Source organism: Melitaea cinxia, chromosome 27, assembly GCF_905220565.1.
Source record: "Melitaea cinxia chromosome 27, ilMelCinx1.1, whole genome shotgun sequence".
Taxonomy (NCBI): domain Eukaryota; kingdom Metazoa; phylum Arthropoda; class Insecta; order Lepidoptera; family Nymphalidae; genus Melitaea; species Melitaea cinxia.
This window is the reverse complement of record NC_059420.1, coordinates 2702312-2723954: the sequence shown is the minus strand read 5'-3', so window position 1 is coordinate 2723954 and position 21643 is coordinate 2702312. Positions and strand designations below refer to the sequence as shown.

The 21643-nt window shown below is 35.3% G+C and overlaps 1 protein-coding gene and 1 non-coding gene across 2 annotated transcripts in view; one reads left to right on the top strand and one right to left on the bottom strand.

The window, feature by feature from the left end:
- The window catches only part of LOC123666818, a 124987-nt gene that overhangs the window by 12848 nt on the left and 90496 nt on the right, over positions 1 to 21643 (top strand). Inside the window, exon 2 of the mRNA XM_045600843.1 lies at positions 11948 to 12316. Coding sequence (XP_045456799.1) covers positions 11955 to 12316 — 362 coding nt within the window. The 5' untranslated portion in view covers positions 11948 to 11954. The remainder of the gene's footprint in view (positions 1 to 11947; positions 12317 to 21643) is intronic.
- On the bottom strand, positions 2805 to 2877 carry Trnar-ccu. Its single transcript has one exon. It is a non-coding gene; the product is annotated as a tRNA-Arg (tRNA).

Sequence of the window (21643 nt, the reverse complement as noted above, 5' to 3'; positions counted from 1 at the left end):
TTTTTGTTTGTCTCTCTGTCTGTTTGTTCCGGCTAATTTCTGATACGGCTGGACCGATTTTGACGGGACCTTCACTGGCAGATAGCTGATGTTATAAGAAGTAGCTTGGGCTATTTTTATTTAATTTTTTATAACTTTAAACTGAACACTGCTGTGTGGCTACGGCACTAAAGAATTTAGCCACCCCCTCTCTTCCTGTGGGTGTCGTAAGAGGCGACTAAGGGATAACAAGGTTCCACAACCATCTTGGAACTTGGGAAGCCGACCGATGGCGGGATAACCATCCAACTGCTGGCTTTGAAATACACAGGCCGAAGACGGGCAGCAGCGTCTTTGGTGCGACAAAGCCAGTACTGCGGTCACCAACCCGCCTGCCCAGCGTGGTGACTATGGGCAAAACACATGAGTTCACGTTATTTTTGACGTAAACTTGTGGAGGCCTGTGTCCAGCAGTGGACTGTATAGGCTGTAATGATGAAACTGAACTATAACTATTTTGTTAAATTTCGCGCGGACGAAGTCGCAGGCACAGCTAGTTATAGAATACAATACATAACATAGGTCAATAATTTGTTTAAAATATATATATTTCAAAACTTTAAATCAAAAAATTATTTTTCCAAGTAAAAAAATTTGTCAACCAACCTTTTGCGTAGTTTTATTTTAAACTAGCGACCCGCCCGGCTCCGCACGGTTGCAATGCTGATACTAAATATAAAAAATTATTTGCAATGTAAGCGCAAAAAATATGTGTTCACGACGCCATTTTATTAATAGAAACCTCAAAAACTATCAGTGTTCCTCTAATATACTATGCATGTATTATATCTGGAATCACTTTATTTACTAAAGAAAACCGCATCAAAATCCGTTGCGTTGTTTTAAGATGTAAGCATACAGACAGCGGGAAGCGATTTTGTTTTATAACTATGTCAGTGATTTAAAAAAATATTTAATATAACTTGCCTTATTAAGGAGTTGACTACAAAAATCTAAATTAGTTACAATTATAAATGAAATAAATATTATATAAAAAGACCGGTACCAATAAATAAATTTCGAGCGAACCGGAAATGCGTGTATATATTATACATTCCGTAAATCGCGTTAACATAGACATCACGAGCGTACGTCACTTCGTGTAACGGTACTGACACGTCACTGTAGAGCTTGTTGTCCAGTGCGAGATGAAGATATAGCGCTACGTAGTATCTTAAATATGGATTAATATTTTTCTTGTGGATGACTTGAAATAATTTTAGTATAAGAAATATGCTTACGGTTGTCCATTTATCACATAATGTTTTATAGTAATTTCTAGACTTCCCCCCCCCCCCCCCCCAAATCACGCGTACTTTTTTTGCGCAAAGTGAATTGAAATTTGCTGTGTGGCTACGGCACCAAAGAATATAGCCACCCTCTATCTTCCCGTGGGTGTCGTAAGAGGCGACTAAGGGATAACACAGTTCCACTACCACCGTGGAACTTCAAAAGCTGACCGATGGCGGAATAGCTATCCAACTGCTAGCTTTAAAATATACAGGGCGAAGACGGACAGCAGCATCTCTGGTGCAACAAAGCCAGGCTTGCGGTCACCAGCCTGCCCAGCGTGGTGACTATGGGCATAAAACACATTAGTTCGCACCAAAAAAGGCGCGGAACTTGGGGAGGCCTATGTCTGTCTAGTAGTGGAATGTGACAGGCTGAAGTGATGATACATTATTTAAATGCAGTTTTAATCTGACCTGTTTAATTTAAAAAAAAAATTAAGCATTGTGATAGGAATTCCTAGACAGTCATCAAGGTTGCAGGGTGTTTGTTGTTTTTTTTTTTGGTCTAAAAATCGGGCGAACAATAAATACACGTGATATTTAATTATAGTCCCCCTTGTAATATTTCGTGATGTTTTTCTGACTCTCCACCCCGTCCCTCCCCCTTTCAAACATCACGTGCTTAATGGTCGACCCATTATAATATAATACAAGAAATGGTTAAATGAACGTTTTCTGGAAGAAATCGCTACTTCAGCTATAAGACCGCCTGTTGTAATGTACCTAACAAGGTTAGTTTCAAATGTATGTACCTATTTATTTTTGTCAATTATGAAGTGGCGTGCACGAATATTAATGAATCGATTCATACGCAACTGTTTTTTTTTTGATTTCGCAGACTTAGTAGAGTATACGCGATTTACTCTATAACAGGTAACTGAAGCATATGGTTTTCTGAAATTAAATACATAAGCTTAAAACATTGGTTTGTTAAATATACTAGAACAACAGACAAACAAAACGTTGAGTTGGGAGATTAGAATCAATTTTTTTCGATTATTTTAATCGGGTATGACTCAGTAGGGTATAGAGCAGACAGTCTGGATCACTACTTCGACCTTAGAGAAGAGAGCTCTGGGGTGGGATTGAGGGTAGCGTCGGCAACGCGCTTGCGATGCTTCTGGTGTTGCAGGCGTACAGGCTACGTTGTATTGTATTTGCCGACCTAGTTGTATAAAAAAAATTGTAGTGTTTGTGAGGTGATCACCTTTAAAGACATAAGATCACTCAATAAAGACCTGAAATTTAGTACTCAAATTTACTAAAAATGCTAAATTTCGCGCCTTTATTTTATATAATTTTCTAGATTTTTTTTTAATTTATTTAATTTTAAAAAAAATTCAACCCTTAAGAACTATACCTACAGCATATGTATAATAAAACATCCATATAATATCATTGTCTAATAACTAGAACAAACGAAAAAGTTTATTTTATACGATTAAAGAAAGGGTCTAAAAATATTGTCACTCCTACCCCTGGTGGGACTCGAACCCACAATCCCCGGCTTAGGAGGCCGATGCCTTATCCATTAGGCCACAGGGGCGTATAATTCTAATGGCGAATATACTAAACTGCTATAAGTTGTAACGTTTTGACAGTGAAAAAGTAAGTTGAATTAATTTGTAAAATCGTGATTGATAGAGCCTTGTTCATTTGCTTCTAATATCTATCACATAATTTGTCAATAAGTTCTCAGACCGGGCCTCAGGGCCGATTTCACCGATATTCAAGTAATAATAAAGTTTATCCAGCACATAAGTAACGAAACAGACTTTAACAGTAGCAGGTAGAATAGGCCACTAGGACCTGTTTCTCCTCAATAAACTAATTATATATTATTTTAGATACATATATGCAAATAGAAATATACCATAAATAAAGTGGAATTCGATGGTGAAAAGGATAATCTATACTAATATTATAAAGCAGAAGAGTTTGTTTGTTTGAACGCGCTAATCTCAGGAACTAATGGTCCGATTTGAAAAGATCTTTCAGTGCTAGATAGCCCATTTATCGAGGAAGGCTATAGGTTATATATCATCACGCTAAGATCCATCGCAGCGGAGCTCCATTGAAGAATGTTTCAAAATCGGGATTTTTTCCTTTTGAGAGCTTCCGCTGCGTGCGCTGCGTAAACAGTTAAAGTTTCGCAAATTATTAAAGTTAGCTATTCCAAAGTAACTATTCGACGCGGACGAAGTCGCGGGCAAAAGTTATATAATAAACTTTTATCAATTTGATACTGTTATCCCTCAAATAGCGTTATCCATAACCGGTGAAACCCGCCCTTAGTCTCTGTTTCATCATTAGTAATAAAGCACAGCTTTTGAATATTTCAAATGTGCAGAAATATCAGGCAGATGAAGTGGAGTTTTATGTTGAAACGAAAAGAAACATAAAGATAAGTAACAAAATCGTTAATAATAATATATCTGTTGAAGTAAAACTTATTTACATGCTTGGGGAGTAAAGCTGGTGAATGCGTGACGAAAATGAGAGGGAAGATAGAAAGAGAGGGAGTTACGTTTCGTAAGTTTTACTTCAGTCGTGTGGTCTAAAGCACACTCGTTTTGGATATATTTCGTATTACTATTTTTTTTTCCTTTTATTTAATTCTATTCTCTGTAAAGCTTAGTTTGCTTCGTCTTATAACTATCTATTATATATGAGTGTGTTAAGGAAGAGTGGCTCCTTCTTGCACGGGAGCTTATTGCACTCAAAAGAAGAAGTCTACCTTTGTGTTATTGTCATGTTTAGTTATTGGTGAAATAAACATTTTATTTATTAATTATTTATTTATTTATTATTTATTTATTATTTATTTATTATTTATTTATTATTTATTTATTATTTATTATTTATTATTTATTTATTATTTATTTATTTCAAGTAAAATTGGAATGTTGTGAAAAATGTAACGATGGTTTAAGCCTGACGCATTTAACAATTAGCAAGATATGACAACATCTGTCTTTTATACAAATAAATAAAATTGGAGTGTCTGTTTGTAATATTAAAATAACCGCTTTTTACTAAATGCATATAGAATTTATACGGTACACATGCCAAAAACATTTTTTTTTTAAATTTTTGTCTCTTTGTCTGTCTGTTTTTTCCGGCTAATCTCTGAAACGGTTGCATCGCTTTCGACGTCACTTTCACTGGCTTTTCACACTTTATTTTAGAAATTTATTTATTTTTTAACTCTGCGAACTTAAATTTTTTTTTGTTAAAATCCACGCGGATGGTGTCGCGGACACAGCTAGTCATAAATAATAAATTGTAGTTTAAAATAACCAAAAAAAACACGCTTTTATAGCTAATCGAACTAAAAAGTAGAAAATAATTTCTAATTACAAAGAGTTTATATTACAGTAGTAGAAGATCGAACATCAATCATAATTAATTACTTCAAAATAAAATTATAATAAAATTTAAGTTATCAAGAGAATAATTCAATTCAGAGTAAAAAACGTGGGGTACATTTTACTATATTTTCATAACTTTTTACTATGTTTTTATAACTCTCCGCACATAGATAGTTGCAAGTAGAATAATTGTTACATTTAATACATATATCAAGCACCCCACGCTTTTTACGCCGAATTGATATGTACGCACTAAGCTGTGTTGACTGCACTGATATCATTACTTATTGTGTAAATGGAAATCTTGAAGAAATTTAAAAACGGGCTAGGATTTATTTTTTCAAGCGGAACATGATACATACAAAACCTAACATTAGAAGGATCTCGGGAGTCGAACATCTGTACCTATACATAATTATATCGACCATAATTAATTTAAATTATAAGTTTGAATATTATTACGGTTCTGTTGTCAAAGACTTTTATGATAACTAGCGACCTGCCCCGGCTTCGCACGGTTGCAAAAACTATCAATGTTCCTCTATTATATTACGCATGTATTATACATATAAACCTTCCTTTTTAATCACTATATCTATTAAAAAAAACCGCATCAGTATCCGTTGCGTAGTTTTAAAGATTTAAGCATACATAGGGACATAGGGATATAGGGACAGAGAAAGCGACTTTGTTTTGTACTATGTAGTGATAAACAAAAGAGTATGTATGGGTGTGTGCGGCAAATGCATGGTAGTGTGTGTAACGTTTTTTTTAATACTCTAAAGGTATTATATAAATAACATAATACTTTAATTCTTACATAACATTATCTAAGTCTTACTACTTATCTATTATACTTGATACACAAGAACGAGGCTAAAGTTGTGACAGACTTTATCTAATCGATAACATCTTTGACATTGTGTTTATCTCGTTTTTGCATATTTTTTTAACGTACTTAAAAAAAAGAAAGTTCTAAATTCAACTGCACTGTTAATGTGTGTTAATTCATAAATTTTTATAATCTTTAATCTAAACCCGGTGTTTGTCATGTGATAACATTTAAAATTTAATTAGATTTAATTTAAAAAATAAATAAATGAGATAACTCCTCGCCTTATTGCCTGCACTGGTGACAAGAGGGCTGGTGCATTTTTGCGCATATTTCTTGGCATAACTCTACGCTGACATGACTTATACCAAAACTATCTGTAAATATTTAGTTCTTAAGTTGTGAATTGTAAATATATATATGTACTAGCTGACCCGGCGAACTTCGTATCGCCTAACACAAACTTTATCGTGTGGTATTAAAGTTCAAATTGACTTTTAAGTATTATCACAAATCTTTTGTATGGGAGTATAGAAAAGTGTTGTTTTTAGAATTTTTCAGGAAATTTAAAAAAAAAATTTAGAATTTTTCTCTCCGTAAGAACCATTCTCGTACTTCAAGGAATATTTTAAAAAAAGAATTAGCGAAATCGGTCCAACCGTTCTCGAGTTTTGCGCTTAGCAACACATTCAGCGACTCATTTTGAGTGAGTCAGTGACCTTTCTCTTTTATATATATAGATTACGATGCATTATTTGGACACCTTCTCGCTATCTATAGCATACATTTTAAATTTCTTTTACTCCTAAAACATAGGACTTTCATACAAACTTCTAACCCCCCGTTTTACCCCCTTAGGGGTCGAGTTTCGTAAAATCCGTTCTTAGCGGATCTTTACGCCCTATAAGGAGCCTTCCTGCCAAATTTCAAGTTTGTAGGTGTTATAGTTTCGGAGATTTCGTGATCAGTGAGTCAACGTACCATCCCCCGTTTTAACCCCAAAAAGGGGTTGATTTCTAAAGATAAATTATTTGGACGCCTTCTCATCATCTATAGAGCATACATTTTAAATTTCAAGTCTTTTACTTCTAAAACATAGGACTTTCATACAAACTTCCAACCGCCTGTTTTACCCCTTTAGGGGTCGAGTTTCGTAAAATCCGTTCTTAACAGATGTCTACGCTTTATAAAGAGCCTTTCTGCCAAATTTCAAGTTTGTAGGTGTTATAGTTTCAGAGATTTCGTGATCAGTGAGTCAACCTACCATCCCCCATTTAACCCCAAAAAGGGGTTGATTTCTAAAGATGCATTATTTGGACGCCTTTTCATCATCTATAGAGCATACATTTTAAATTTCAGGTCTCTTACTTCAAAAACATAGGACTTTCATACAAACTTCCAATCCCCGTTTTACCCCCTTAGGGGTCGAGTTTCGTAAAATCCGTTCTTAGCGGATGTCTACGTCCTATAAGGAGCCTACCTGCCACATTTCAAGTTTATAGGTGTTATAGTTTTGGAGATTTCGTGATCAGTGAGTCAACGTACCATCCCCCGTTTCAACCCCAAAAGGGGTTGATTTCTAAAGATACATTATTTGGACACTTTCTCACCATCTATAGAGCATACATTTTAAATTTCAGGTCTCTTACTTCTAAAACATAGGACTTTCATACAAACTTCCAACCCCCCGTTTTACCCCCTTAGGGATCGAGTTTCGTAAAATCCGTTCCTAACGGATGTCTACGCCCTATAAAGAGCCTTTCTGCTAAATTTCAAGTTTGTAGGGGTTATAGTTTCAGAGATTTCGTGATCAGTGAGTCAACCTACCATCCCCCGTTTTAACCCCAAAAAGGGGTTGATTTCTAAAGATACATTATTTGGACGCCTTTTCATCATCTATAGAGCATACATTTTAAATTTCAGGTCTCTTACTTCAAAAACATAGGACTTTCATACAAACTACCAAGCCCCGTTTTACCCCCTTAGGGGTCGATTTTCGTAAAATTCGTTCTTAGCGGATGTTTACGCCTTATAAGGAGCTTTCCTGCCAAATTTCAAGTTTGTAGGTGTTATAGTTTCGGAGATTTCGTGATCAGTGAGTCAACGTACCATCCCCCGTTTCAACCCCAAAAAGGGGTTGATTTCTAAAGATACATTATTTGGACACTTTCTCACCATCTATAGAGCATACATTTTAAATTTCAGGTCTCTTACTTCAAAAACATAGGACTTTCATACAAACTTCCAACCCCCATTTTACCCCCTTAGGGGTCGAGTTTCGTAAAATCCGTTCTTAGCGGATGTCTACGTCCTATAAGGAGCCTACCTGCCAAATTTCAAGTTTATAGGTGTTATAGTTTCGGAGATTTCGTGATGAGTGAGTGACCTTTCGCTTTTATATATATTATAGATTATAGATTATAGATAATAATATATAATAATAAAAATAAAATAAATAAATAAAAAAATTAAATTTAATCGAGATATAATAAGTACTGTACAGCAACCATGGTCACGGGAGGACCTGCTTGACTGACTCCTCCCGTGGCCATGGTTGCTGTAAAGTATCCGAAACGTCGGGCATTTAAAAAACCTAATAAACCGCGATAAAATACGAAAAAGTTGTTTCATTATAATGAGTGAAATTCGCGTAAACATAAGAAAGTAATATCTATATCTTGTTTTTTTGGAAGAGTCCTAATTGGTAAACAAACCGCTGTCAATCGTAATTCACGTTTTTTCCTCATTTATCACTCACTTTCACAACATATTAGCTTACGGACATTTGTAAAACTCCATTTACTATTTATTTCACTAAAAACAAATATCAATTTATCATTTTAAACACATAAAAACTACAAAATACGAATTCCGAGAGTACAGATAACTAATATTTTCGAATATGACATTTCAATATCTTTTTTTATAAGGCAAATAGGGATGTGGTCATAATATTTTTAGAAGTGAATGAGTATAAGTGAATGAACAGCATGAGCGATAAAATAGGCCATGTTCTTTAACTATATTTTAAAATTTCACGAATTATAACTTGTTAAATAATATTACAGTAAAGCGATTTGTTATTTATTTGTATTTTGTTATTAATTGTTTTTTTTTTTTTTTTTTTTTTCATGTTGAGCGCACAAAAAAATGCTTACAAAATATTGCAAATGTCAATCATTTATGGTAAAGTGTTCATTGTAAAGGTTTTATTTTATATTATGAATATTTCTGAATATCAATTTCATCCTGAACATTTTTAATGCTATCCCATATAATATTAAAGTATACCACATAGCAACGGCATAAACGTTTACTGTAGTTCACAGGAAAAAATTTTGAGACTTTAGGATGAGACTTAAGATTACCCAATGAGAGCTTCGTGGAGTACAATGTTATTAGTCCTTTTTTTAGATGTTAGAGAGAGTGTGCCGCCGGCGCAAGGTTTTTTATTCATAGTAAATACCAATAATGTGACAATAATATTAATAGGGTCGACTTTTTTTAGACACAGGCGGCCCCTTTATTTTGTTGTAAATTTTGTTTTTGGCTTTTTTTTTTACCGACCATATCACATAAACGAAATATATAGGGGACTGTCCACTTTGTATGGGGGTTTCGGCCCCGAGTGGACAGTCACTGAGAATAATAATTATATATTAAGTTAGTAGTACTAACAAGTATGAATTAGAAAAATGATATAGTTTTGTATCCAGGTGTTTCATTTTTTGTTTTTTTGTGGATAATTACAAGAAGGTTTCTGAAATAAAAAATCATTGTTTTGTTATTTTTGTTTTACTAATCGGATTCGTACGTTAACAGAATGTTATCTAAAAACTAGGCAGGTAGATTTATAAAATCTTGAAACCTTTTTCAGCCCAAAAACCAAATAATTTCATGACATGGCCACAACAACCTACTGTCCGTCGACCAACCATGCAGTTGCAATAATATTTTTTTATGGCTTCTCTGCCTGACCTTTATTGTTTACATATAAAATAAATACAAAATATATTTTCCTACTTATGAATATGCCTACTGTGTATTTTACGTCGCAGTAGTGATGAATTCTCGGTTGACGGAAAACCTTACAGTAGGTTGCTATATCACCATGAAAGCAACATCGAAGTCAAATGAATGTATGAAGCAAAAGTCTGTAGTTTAGGGTGGCCATAATAAATAATATTTTCAATAAACAAATAAATCGATTAAATCGATAATCGATTTTAATATAATTAATTGCTTGCTTTTTATTTAGTCAATAACAATGTTTCTAAAATAGTTTCTTTTTCACCAAAGTTAAATGTTTTTTTACTTAATACACTTTTATAGACTTTTTTTAGACTTTTTTCTTATTAATTCGATTTAACAATACTTTTAATCGATTTTAACAAATAATTGATTTAAAAATATTTTAAAATCGATTGTTCGTTAATAATAATTGTTTGTTTAAGACTGGCAACGTGTTGTAATCAAATCACCAACCGAAAATAAACTAGAAGTATATAATTAATGAATTAAAATACTTATTAAATAAACTTTTCATCAGTTTATATTGATAAAACTGCAATTCACGAATAAACATGATTTAATTTATGAAAATTATTGGTATATTTGTTTTTTTTTGTATGAATTCTGTTCACCTTGGGCCAAAATGGACAGTCCCCTTTGTTGCCTTTTATGCTCGATGCTCGATTAATATTTTTTTTCGTAATTCTGTACCTCTACTAATTCTTAGCAAAAATATTCAATATATTATTAGGTTTTGAAATAATTTTAGCAATATGGTATCATTAAATATTTCGATGTAAAATTAATTTTACTTTGTCTATGGCTTATTGATATTGTTCATTCATTTGCTCTTTGTGTCACTTCACTAAGCTACACTATACTCTAATTGTCTGTGGTCATAAGTACGCCATATTTGTTTACCAATTAGGACAATTCCAAAAAAACAGACCTTAATATATAAAATTGTTGTGTCGCGGTGTTTGTAATTAAACTCTGCCGAAACGGTTTCACCGATTCTCGTGAAATTTTGTGTCATATCGGGTAGGTCTGAAAGTCGAACAACATCTATTTTTCATCCCCCCTAAATGTTAAGGGTTGTCTACCCCTAATTTTTTTTTTATGTATGTTACATCAGAACTTTTGACTGGGTGGAGCGATTTCGACAAATTTTCTTTTAATCGAAAGATGGTGTGTGTCATTTGGTCCCATTTAAATTTATTTGAGATCTAACGACTACTTTTCGAGTTATATCTAATAATGCGTTTTTACTTGACGCTTTTTTCGTCGACCTACGTTGTATTATACCGCATAACTATCTACTGGATGTACCGATTTTGAAAATTCTTTTTTTGTTGGAAAGGGGATATCCTTAGTTTGGTACCATGATAAGAAAACCAGGATCTGATGATGGGATCCCAGAGAAATCGAGGGAAACTCGCGAAAATCCTCTCTTAAAAATCCGCAATAACTTTTTACTGGGTGTACCGATTTTGATAATTTTTAATTTAATCGAAAGTTGAAGTTTATCATGTGGTCACATATTAATTTTATCGATATCTGATAACTACTTTTTGAGTAATCTTTGATAACACGTAGTTACTTGACTATTTTTTCGTCGATCTACGTTGTATTACTTACGTCGATGTAATTGAAGTTGGTTTTTTTTCAAGTACCCATGTTGTACTTGTCTATGTAAATTGATGTTTTTTTTTTCATTTGCGTGCAAACATAAATTACTGTGACAAATGTATTAGCCATACACTGTTTCATGTGGTCTGGGTGTTTGTGTTTGTATTGTGTACTTTTAGACCCCAGACTGTATTAGCGTCATATTGGGGCTCCTTGCTCGTCTTGATTACGGTCACCAACCCGCCTGCCTAGCGTGGTGACTATGGGCAAAACACATGAGTTCACGCCATTTTTGGCGCGAACTTGTGGAGGCCTATGTCCAGCAGTGGACTGCGATAGGCTGAAGTTAGGGTTCCTTGAGTGTGAAGCGTTTATTTATTAATTAATTTTTTATATTTAAATATATTTACAAGAAAATTAGAATTAATAAGTTTGTATTTGTAAGGAAGTATTAGGAAATTACCAAAGACTATGTGTTTTCTGACATTCGTCCTAATTTCAGCACAAACATTTATTCTTTAAAAGTATTATATCCATAGCAATCATTGCTATTTGAGTAGAAAAATGTTAATTTAATCTGTCCGCCAGAAAAATGGCACCTAGTTTAGTCTGATATCAGTATACAAGATAAAGTTACAGCTAGGCTTAAAAACTTCTTCCCTGTGACAAATTTTTTTGGGTATGTCTTATAAAGTTAGAAATTGATAGTAAAAGTACTGAAAAGAAAACTAAAAATCTTCCAAATGTATTGATATAAAAATGATTTGTTTCAGATCAGCTATGGAGTTGAAATCTCCAAAAGCGAAAAAAAAGTCACCGATAGCCTGGAAGAAAATGCTTCGAACGCCGGCCCTGCTCCTCCTTCTCTTAGGTTCAATTAACTGTGACATTGACAGCGATTTGAATCTAGAACGTTCGAACTCTAGCTATAGACAAAGTGATTTGAAATTAAGGCATAGACATTTACTAAATGAGAGTTCCATAGACAAAAAAGTGTTGAGTGATATAAAGTATTTGAGGCGCCATTTGAATAGGGCCATAGTTAATTTCGTCATGACCGACGTGCTCATTGATGGTGAAGTGGAGAATAGGATACATTATGATGGTGTAACCGCGAAGGAGACTTATGTTGGAGCTGATGGGTAAGTTTTAATATAGCCTAGTTTTTATATACACATGAGGACTAAGCTTAGGTTAGGTTAGGTTCTATTCCAATCATTTTCCAATGGTAGAGTAGTGATTTTAATTATGCGAGTTTCTCGCTTCATTGTTGGTATTCTTTTGGCATCATCAATCCAGCGTATTGCAGTCCACTGCTGGACATAGGCCTCCACAAGTTCGTGCCAAAAATGCGTGACCTCATGTGTGTTGCCCATAGTCACCGCGCTAGGCAGGCGGGTTGGTGATCGTAAGGCTGGCTTTGTCGCACCTAAGACGCTGCTGCCCGTCTTCGGCTTGTGTGTTTCAAAGCCAGCGGTTAGATGGTTATCCCGCCATCGGTCGGCTTCTTAAGTTCCAAGGTGGTAGTGGAACTTTGTTATCCCTTAGTCGCTTACGACACCAACGGGAAGAGAGGGGGTGGCTATATTCTTAAGTGCCGTAGCCACACAGCACGGCATCACTCTGATAAAATAAATGAATTGAACAAACTCTGACCTGAAACCTTACAAAGATCACAGCTATATAACAGTGCTATCACTATCAAGTTGTGTTTCAGTGGTTAGTAAGTGTCCAGAACTTCTGAGAGAATTAGGGGTAGATTCGGTAACGCGTTTGTTATGCTTCTAGTGTTGCAGGCTACGGTAACCGGTTATGATCACTCGTTTTGATACTCAAGCGATACCGAATTTTGCAATCAAAATTATGATCTCCAAGTCTATTTTGGTTCCCATATAAATAACAAAAACGATATTTTGACATCTCCTGAAGATTATAATAGTAAATAATTACATTATGCAATAATAGATATATTATATTTCTATTAATCTTATATCATAGCATATCTTCCAGTAAAATGTCAGACTAACACCGCTGACCTCACCGGCACAGTGGCACAATTAACTCAACACCTCTCATAGGCTAGAGATACAATTACAATAGTACCGCGCTGTTATTTTTTAAATTGTCTCTTCTTGTCTACGTCTGTGGGATTAATGAACTCGTGGAGAGATTCTTTTTTTTGCAGTTTTAGTAATTTATGTACAGTTTAACCTGTACTACTGTTTAACCACTTATCTGATAGATAAGTTACTGGTATACTATCAGAAACTATTTGTAGGATAAAACAGACCTTTAGAGATCATATTACTCCTATTTTTTTTAATCAAAATAATTGCTTGTTCTAAGTATTTAAAGGCATGTTTCACTACTGCTTGATAAATTTTGCCTCGCAGATAAGTTACTGACAGACTATAAGAGAGTATAAAGAGAAAACAGAGATTTCTGACCATTCAAAACGTAACAAACTGTTATTGTATAATTCTGGTTTCAAAGTTAATACGATTTGTAATGATTATAGGCCATCAAACAAGATGCTTACGCTTACGCTTTGCCTGTAATCCCACAGCTGGGCCTACGCCTCTTTCCCCATGTAGGAGAAGGATCAGACCTTAGAAGGCTCTAAAGCGGGTTGGCGAATATATTCCCTACTATGAGTAACGATCGCTATCAGGTGTAGATGATAACAAGCGGGACCGACGGCTTAACGTGCTCTCCGAGTCACGGTGGGGAAACCCACAAGGACTGCACAAACACCCAGACCACGGCAAACATCTGTATGGCCAATACAAATGTGGCTGTGTGAACTTGGCACCCGACTTTGGAAAAAATGTTTTTTTTTGGATTCATTTAATAGATATTGGTTAGTAGTTGATAGTAGTGACAACAACTTTTTTTGTAGTTGTACAAAAAAAATTTTTTTGGCACCAAAAAATATTGCATCCCCCCACATTTAAAATAAAAAATTTTTTTCTTCGATTCTTATAGAGGAACGTTGATAGATGATTGTAGTGCATTTTGTTTTGTTTTTAGTAAGCTAGAAAAAAAATAATTAAAAATATAAAAAATAATAAATTGCGAGCAATTATCGTCATGAATTTTACCTCTATAAAATAGATTTGAAAGCCTCAATAATTACAATTACAGGTTAATTGAACGATAATTTCCGTAGCGATTTATAGTCATCACTTTTTTAGTTTGTGATAAATTAATATGACATACTCGTAATATATAACAGTATCAAATGCAGTGAAAGTAAGAAAACCAGTGATTCAGTGCGAGCCAGTTACCGATGGATGGTCTTCACAATTACTGCATACGTCTAAAATGATTGAGGGACCTCTATAGAGGTTTGAGTGAAAAGATTTTCGTTTGTAGTTGAGTAAAAATTAAAGAAAATTGAAGAGACAGCCGCGGAAGTACGAAAATATCGATTTCTACATGTTCCGTGTGAGCCATTACATATGGTTGGTCTTTACGATTACTACAAACGTCACAAATCATTGAGGGACCTCCAAAGAGGTATGTAGTGAAAAAACTTTCGTTTGTAGTTAAATAGAACTTACAGAAAATTGAAGTGAGACCCGCGGGAGTACGAAAATTTCGACTTCGACTGATTCGGTGCGATCCAGTTACCGGTGGATGATCTTCACAATTACTACAAACGTCTTGAATGATTAAGGAGCCTCCAAAGAGGTATGTAGTGAAAAGACTTTCGTTTGTAGTTGAATAGAACTTACAGAAAATTGAAGTTAAAACCGCGGAAGTACGAAAATTTCGACTTCGACTGATTCGATGCGAGCCAGTTACCGATGGATGATCTTCACAATTACTACAAACATCATAAATCATTGAGGGACCCCCAAAGAGGTTTTTAATTAAAAGACTTTCGTTTGTAGTTGAATAGAACTTACAGAAAATTGAAGTGAGATCCGCGGGAGTACGAAAACTTCGACTTCGACTGATTCGGTGCGAGCCAGTTACCGGTGGATGATCTTCACAATTACTTCAAACGTCATAAATCATTGAGAGACCTCCAAAGAGGTTTGTAGTGAAAAAACTTTCGTTTGTAGTTAAATAGAACTTACAGAAAATTGAAGTTAAAACTGCGGAAGTACGAAAATTTCGACTTCCACTGATTCAGTGCGAGCCAGTTATCGATGGATGGTCTTCACAATTACTACAAACGTCATAAATCATTGAGGGACCTCCAAAGAGGTTTGTAGTGAAGAAATTTTCGTTTGTAGTTGAATAAAACTTACAGAAAATTGAAGTGAGACCCGCGGGAGTACGAAAATATCGATTTCTACATGTTCCGTGTGAGCCATTACATATGGATGGTCTTTACGGTTACTACAAACGTCTTGAATGATTAAGGAGCCTCCAAAGAGGTATGTAGTGAAAAGACTTTCGTTTGTAGTTGAATAGAACTTACAGAAAATTGAAGTTAAAACCGCGGAAGTACGAAAATTTCGACTTCCACTGATTCAGTGCGAGCCAGTTATCGATGGATGGTCTTCACAATTACTACAAACGTCATAAATCATTGAGGGACCTCCAAAGAGGTTTGTAGTGAAGAAAATTTCGTTTGTAGTTGAATAAAACTTACAGAAAATTGAAGTGAGACCCGCGGGAGTACGAAAATATCGATTTCTACATGTTCTGTGCGAGCCATTACATATGGATGGTCTTTACGGTTACTAGAAACGTCTTGAATGATTAAGGAGCCTACAAAGAGGTATGAAGTGAAAAGACTTTCGTTTGTAGTTGAATAGAACTTACAGAAAATTGAAGTTAAAACCGCGGAAGTACGAAAATTTCGACTTCGACTGATTCGATGCGAGCCAGTTACCGATGGATGATCTTTACAATTATTACAAACGTCATAAATCATTGAGGGACCTCCAAAGAGGTTTTTAATTAAAAGACTTTCGTTTGTAGTTGAATAGAACTTACAGAAAATTGAAGTGAGATCCGCGGGAGTACGAAAACTTCGACTTCGACTGATTCGATGCGAGCCAGTTACCGATGGATGATCTTCACAATTACTACAAACGTCATAAATCCTTGAGGGACCTCCAAAGAGGTTTGTAGTGAAAAGACTTTAGTTTGTAGTTGAATAAAACTTACTGAAAATTAAAGAGACAGCCGCGGAAGTACGAAAATATCGATTTCTACATGTTCCGTGTGAGCCATTACATATGGTTGGTCTTTACGATTACTACAAACGTCACAAATCATTGAGGGACCTCCAAAGAGGTTTGTAGTGAAAAAACTTTCGTTTGTAGTTAAATAGAACTTAGAGAAAATTGAAGTGAGATCCGCGGGAGTACGAAAATATCGATTTTCTACGTTCCGTGTGAGCCATTACATATGGATGGTCTTTACGGTTATTACAAACGTCTTGAATGATTAAGGAGCCTCCAAAGAGGTTTTTAATTAAAAGACTTTCGTTTGTAGTTGAATAGAACTTACAGAAAATTGAAGTGAGATCCGCGGGAGTACGAAAACTTCGACTTCGACTGATTCGGTGCGAGCCAGTTACCGATGGATGATCTTCACAATTACTACAAACGTCATAAATCATTGAGGGACCTCCAAAGAGGTTTTTAATTAAAAGACTTTCGTTTGTAGTTGAATAGAACTTACAGAAAATTGAAGTGAGATCCGCGGGAGTACGAAAACTTCGACTTCGACTGGTTCGGTGCGAGCCAGTTACCGGTGGATGATCTTCACAATTACTTCAAATGTCATAAATCATTGAGAGACCTCCAAAGAGGTTTGTAGTGAAAAAACTTTCGTTTGTAGTTAAATAGAACTTACAGAAAATTGAAGTGAGATCCGCGGGAGTACGAAAACTTCGACTTCGACTGATTCGATGCGAGCCAGTTACCGATGGATGATCTTCACAATTACTACAAACGTCATAAATCCTTGAGGGACCTCCAAAGAGGTTTGTAGTGAAAAGACTTTTGTTTGTAGTTGAATAAAACTTACTGAAAATTGAAGAGACAGCCGCGGAAGTACGAAAATATCGATTTCTACATGTTCCGTGTGAGCCATTACATATGGTTGGTCTTTACGATTACTACAAACGTCACAAATCATTGAGGGACCTCCAAAGAGGTTTGTAGTGAAAAAACTTTCGTTTGTAGTTAAATAGAACTTACAGAAAATTGAAGTGAGACCCGCGGGAGTACGAAAACTTCGACTTCGACTGATTCGATGCGAGCCAGTTACCGATGGATGATCTTCACAATTACTACAAACGTCATAAATCCTTGAGGGACCTCCAAAGAGGTTTGTAGTGAAAAGACTTTTGTTTGTAGTTGAATAAAACTTACTGAAAATTGAAGAGACAGCCGCGGAAGTACGAAAATATCGATTTCTACATGTTCCGTGTGAGCCATTACATATGGTTGGTCTTTACGATTACTACAAACGTCACAAATCATTGAGGGACCTCCAAAAAGGTTTGTAGTGAAAAAACTTTCGTTTGTAGTTAAATAGAACTTACAGAAAATTGAAGTGAGACCCGCGGGAGTACGAAAATTTCGACTTCGACTGATTCGGTGCGATCCAGTTACCGGTGGATGATCTTCACAATTACTACAAATGTCATAAATCATTGAGGGACCTCCAAAGAGGTTTTTAATTAAAAGACTTTCGTTTGTAGTTGAATAGAACTTACAGAAAATTGAAGTTAAAACCGCGGAAGTACGAAAATTTCGACTTCGACTGATTCGATGCGAGCCAGTTACCGATGGATGATCTTCACAATTACTACAAACGTCATAAATCATTGAGGGACCTCCAAGGAGGTTTTTAATTAAAAGACTTTCGTTTGTAGTTGAATAGAACTTACAGAAAATTGAAGTGAGATCCGCGCGAGTACGAAAACTTCGACTTCGACTGATTCGGTGCGAGCCAGTTACCGATGGATGGTATTTACGATTACTAAAAACGTCATAAATCGTTGAGGGACCTCCAAAGAGGTTTGTAGTGAAAAGACTTTTGTTTGTAGTTGAATAAAACTTACTGAAAATTGAAGAGACAGCCGCGGAAGTACGAAAATATCGATTTCTACATGTTCCGTGTGAGCCATTACATATGGTTGGTCTTTACGATTACTACAAACGTCACAAATCATTGAGGGACCTCCAAAGAGGTTTGTAGTGAAAAAACTTTCGTTTGTAGTTAAATAGAACTTACAGAAAATTGAAGTGAGACCCGCGGGAGTACGAAAATATCGATTTCTACATGTTCCGTGTGAGCCATTACATATGGATGGTCTTTACGGTTACTACAAACGTCTTGAATGATTAAGGAGCCTCCAAAGAGGTATGTAGTGAAAAGACTTTCGTTTGTAGTTGAATAGAACTTACAGAAAATTGAAGTTAAAACCGCGGAAGTACGAAAATTTCGACTTCGACTGATTCGATGCGAGCCAGTTACCGATGGATGATCTTCACAATTACTACAAACGTCATAAATCATTGAGGGACCTCCAAAGAGGTTTTTAATTAAAAGACTTTCGTTTGTAGTTGAATAGAACTTACAGAAAATTGAAGTGAGATCCGCGGGAGTACGAAAACTTCGACTTCGACTGATTCGGTGCGAGCCAGTTACCGGTGGATGATCTTCACAATTACTACAAACGTCATAAATCATTGAGGGACCTCCAAAGAGGTTTTTAATTAAAAGACTTTCGTTTGTAGTTGAATAGAACTTACAGAAAATTGAAGTTAAAACCGCGGAAGTACGAAAATTTCGACTTCGACTGATTCGATGCGAGTCAGTTACCGATGGATGATCTTCACAATTACTACAAACGTCATAAATCATTGAGGGACCCCCAAAGAGGTTTTTAATTAAAAGACTTTCGTTTGTAGTTGAATAGAACTTACAGAAAATTGAAGTGAGATCCGCGGGAGTACGAAAACTTCGACTTCGACTGATTCGGTGCGAGCCAGTTACCGGTGGATGATCTTCACAATTACTTCAAACGTCATAAATCATTGAGAGACCTCCAAAGAGGTTTGTAGTGAAAAAACTTTCGTTTGTAGTTAAATAGAACTTACAGAAAATTGAAGTTAAAACTGCGGAAGTACGAAAATTTCGACTTCCACTGATTCAGTGCGAGCCAGTTATCGATGGATGGTCTTCACAATTACTACAAACGTCATAAATCATTGAGGGACCTCCAAAGAGGTTTGTAGTGAAGAAATTTTCGTTTGTAGTTGAATAAAACTTACAGAAAATTGAAGTGAGACCCGCGGGAGTACGAAAATATCGATTTCTACATGTTCCGTGTGAGCCATTACATATGGATGGTCTTTACGGTTACTACAAACGTCTTGAATGATTAAGGAGCCTCCAAAGAGGTATGTAGTGAAAAGACTTTCGTTTGTAGTTGAATAGAACTTACAGAAAATTGAAGTTAAAACCGCGGAAGTACGAAAATTTCGACTTCCACTGATTCAGTGCGAGCCAGTTATCGATGGATGGTCTTCACAATTACTACAAACGTCATAAATCATTGAGGGACCTCCAAAGAGGTTTGTAGTGAAGAAAATTTCGTTTGTAGTTGAATAAAACTTACAGAAAATTGAAGTGAGACCCGCGGGAGTACGAAAATATCGATTTCTACATGTTCTGTGCGAGCCATTACATATGGATGGTCTTTACGGTTACTAGAAACGTCTTGAATGATTAAGGAGCCTACAAAGAGGTATGAAGTGAAAAGACTTTCGTTTGTAGTTGAATAGAACTTACAGAAAATTGAAGTTAAAACCGCGGAAGTACGAAAATTTCGACTTCGACTGATTCGATGCGAGCCAGTTACCGATGGATGATCTTCACAATTACTATAAACGTCTAAAATGATTGAGGGATCTCTCGAGATGTTTGTAGAAGAGATATTTTTGTTTGCAGTAGAATAAAAATTACAGAAAATCCGAATCCTAAGTAAACTGTACTGTTACTAACAATAAGACTCTCGTTATTATTTCCAATATATAATTCGAAGTCTTTTCATTGTAAGTTCTTAGTCATTGTGTACCCGTAAACAAAAAGAAAGACTTATATTTACACACACAAGAAAACACACCCACACACACACTCATACACACATAGTTATTAGTAACACACATTAGTAATGTTTTCTTAAACATTATATTAAGTTTAGTTTATTTTAAATACATATTGAATATTTTTATTATGAAAATTTGTCGTACGGACACGACGACCTAAATAATACGGTTGTAATGATAATGGTCACTTTACAACTTTGTTTTTTTGGTATATATAATTGTGACTACAAATTTTGAAATTATTCAGTTTTCATATTAATCAAAATAAATGCGTCTTGCAATGCGGCAAATATGCCACTTATTATTCTTGAGTCTTTAAAACATTTGCGGTTTATCGATGACAAAGACAGACTAGTACTGTAGAGTAGCGGTGTCTGGGACATTGCAACTATTGCAATAAACGCTAAGATGTCGAAAGATTATCTTTATTTATTTGTCGCAAAACAGGAACAATATTTAAAAAAATCACGTTATGCGTATGCCTGGAATCTACCGAAAATGAGAGTAATGTTGAAGTCACTATTGACAACACTGTTGACGCTACATTAGTCTATCGGTGAAACAAATTGCTTGTTACCTACTTTACGCAAAGATACAAATATATCAAAAAGTGAATATAATAGAAGTAGTATAAAGAAGTGAATAGTCCGCTCTCAAAAGACGCGTTGTACCGTTAAAGGAGCATGAATACGAGGTTCTTCTCGGATGGGCGGATACTGTCTACGAAATTTATGTTGAAATCTATTTTTTCGTACTTTCGCAACTCTCACGTTGATTTTCTATAACTTTTATTGTAGTACAAACGAAAATTTCTTCACTACAAACCTTGGTAGTAATTGTGAAGATCATCCATCGGTAACTGGATCACACCGAATCAGTCGAAGTCGAAGTTTTCGTACTCCCGCGGATCTCACTTCAATTTTCTGTAAGTTTTATTCAACTACAAACGAAAGTCTTTTAATTAAAAACCTCTTTGGAGGTCCCTCAATGATTTATGACGTTTGTAGTAATTGTGAAGATCATCCATCGGTAACTGGCTCGCATCGAATCAGTCGAAGTCGAAATTTTCGTACTTCCGCGGTTTTAACTTCAATTTTCTGTAAGTTCTATTCAACTACAAACGAAAGTCTTTTCACTTCATACCTCTTTGGAGGCTCCTTAATCATTCAAGACGTTTGTAGTAACCGTAAAGACCATCCATATGTAATGGCTCACACGGAACATGTAGAAATCGATATTTTCGTACTTCCGCGGCTGTCTCTTCAATTTTCTGTAATTTTTATTTAATTACAAACAAAAGTATTTTCACTACAAACCTCTTTGGAGGTCCCTCAATGATTTATGACGTTTTTAGTAATCGTAAATACCATCCATCGGTAA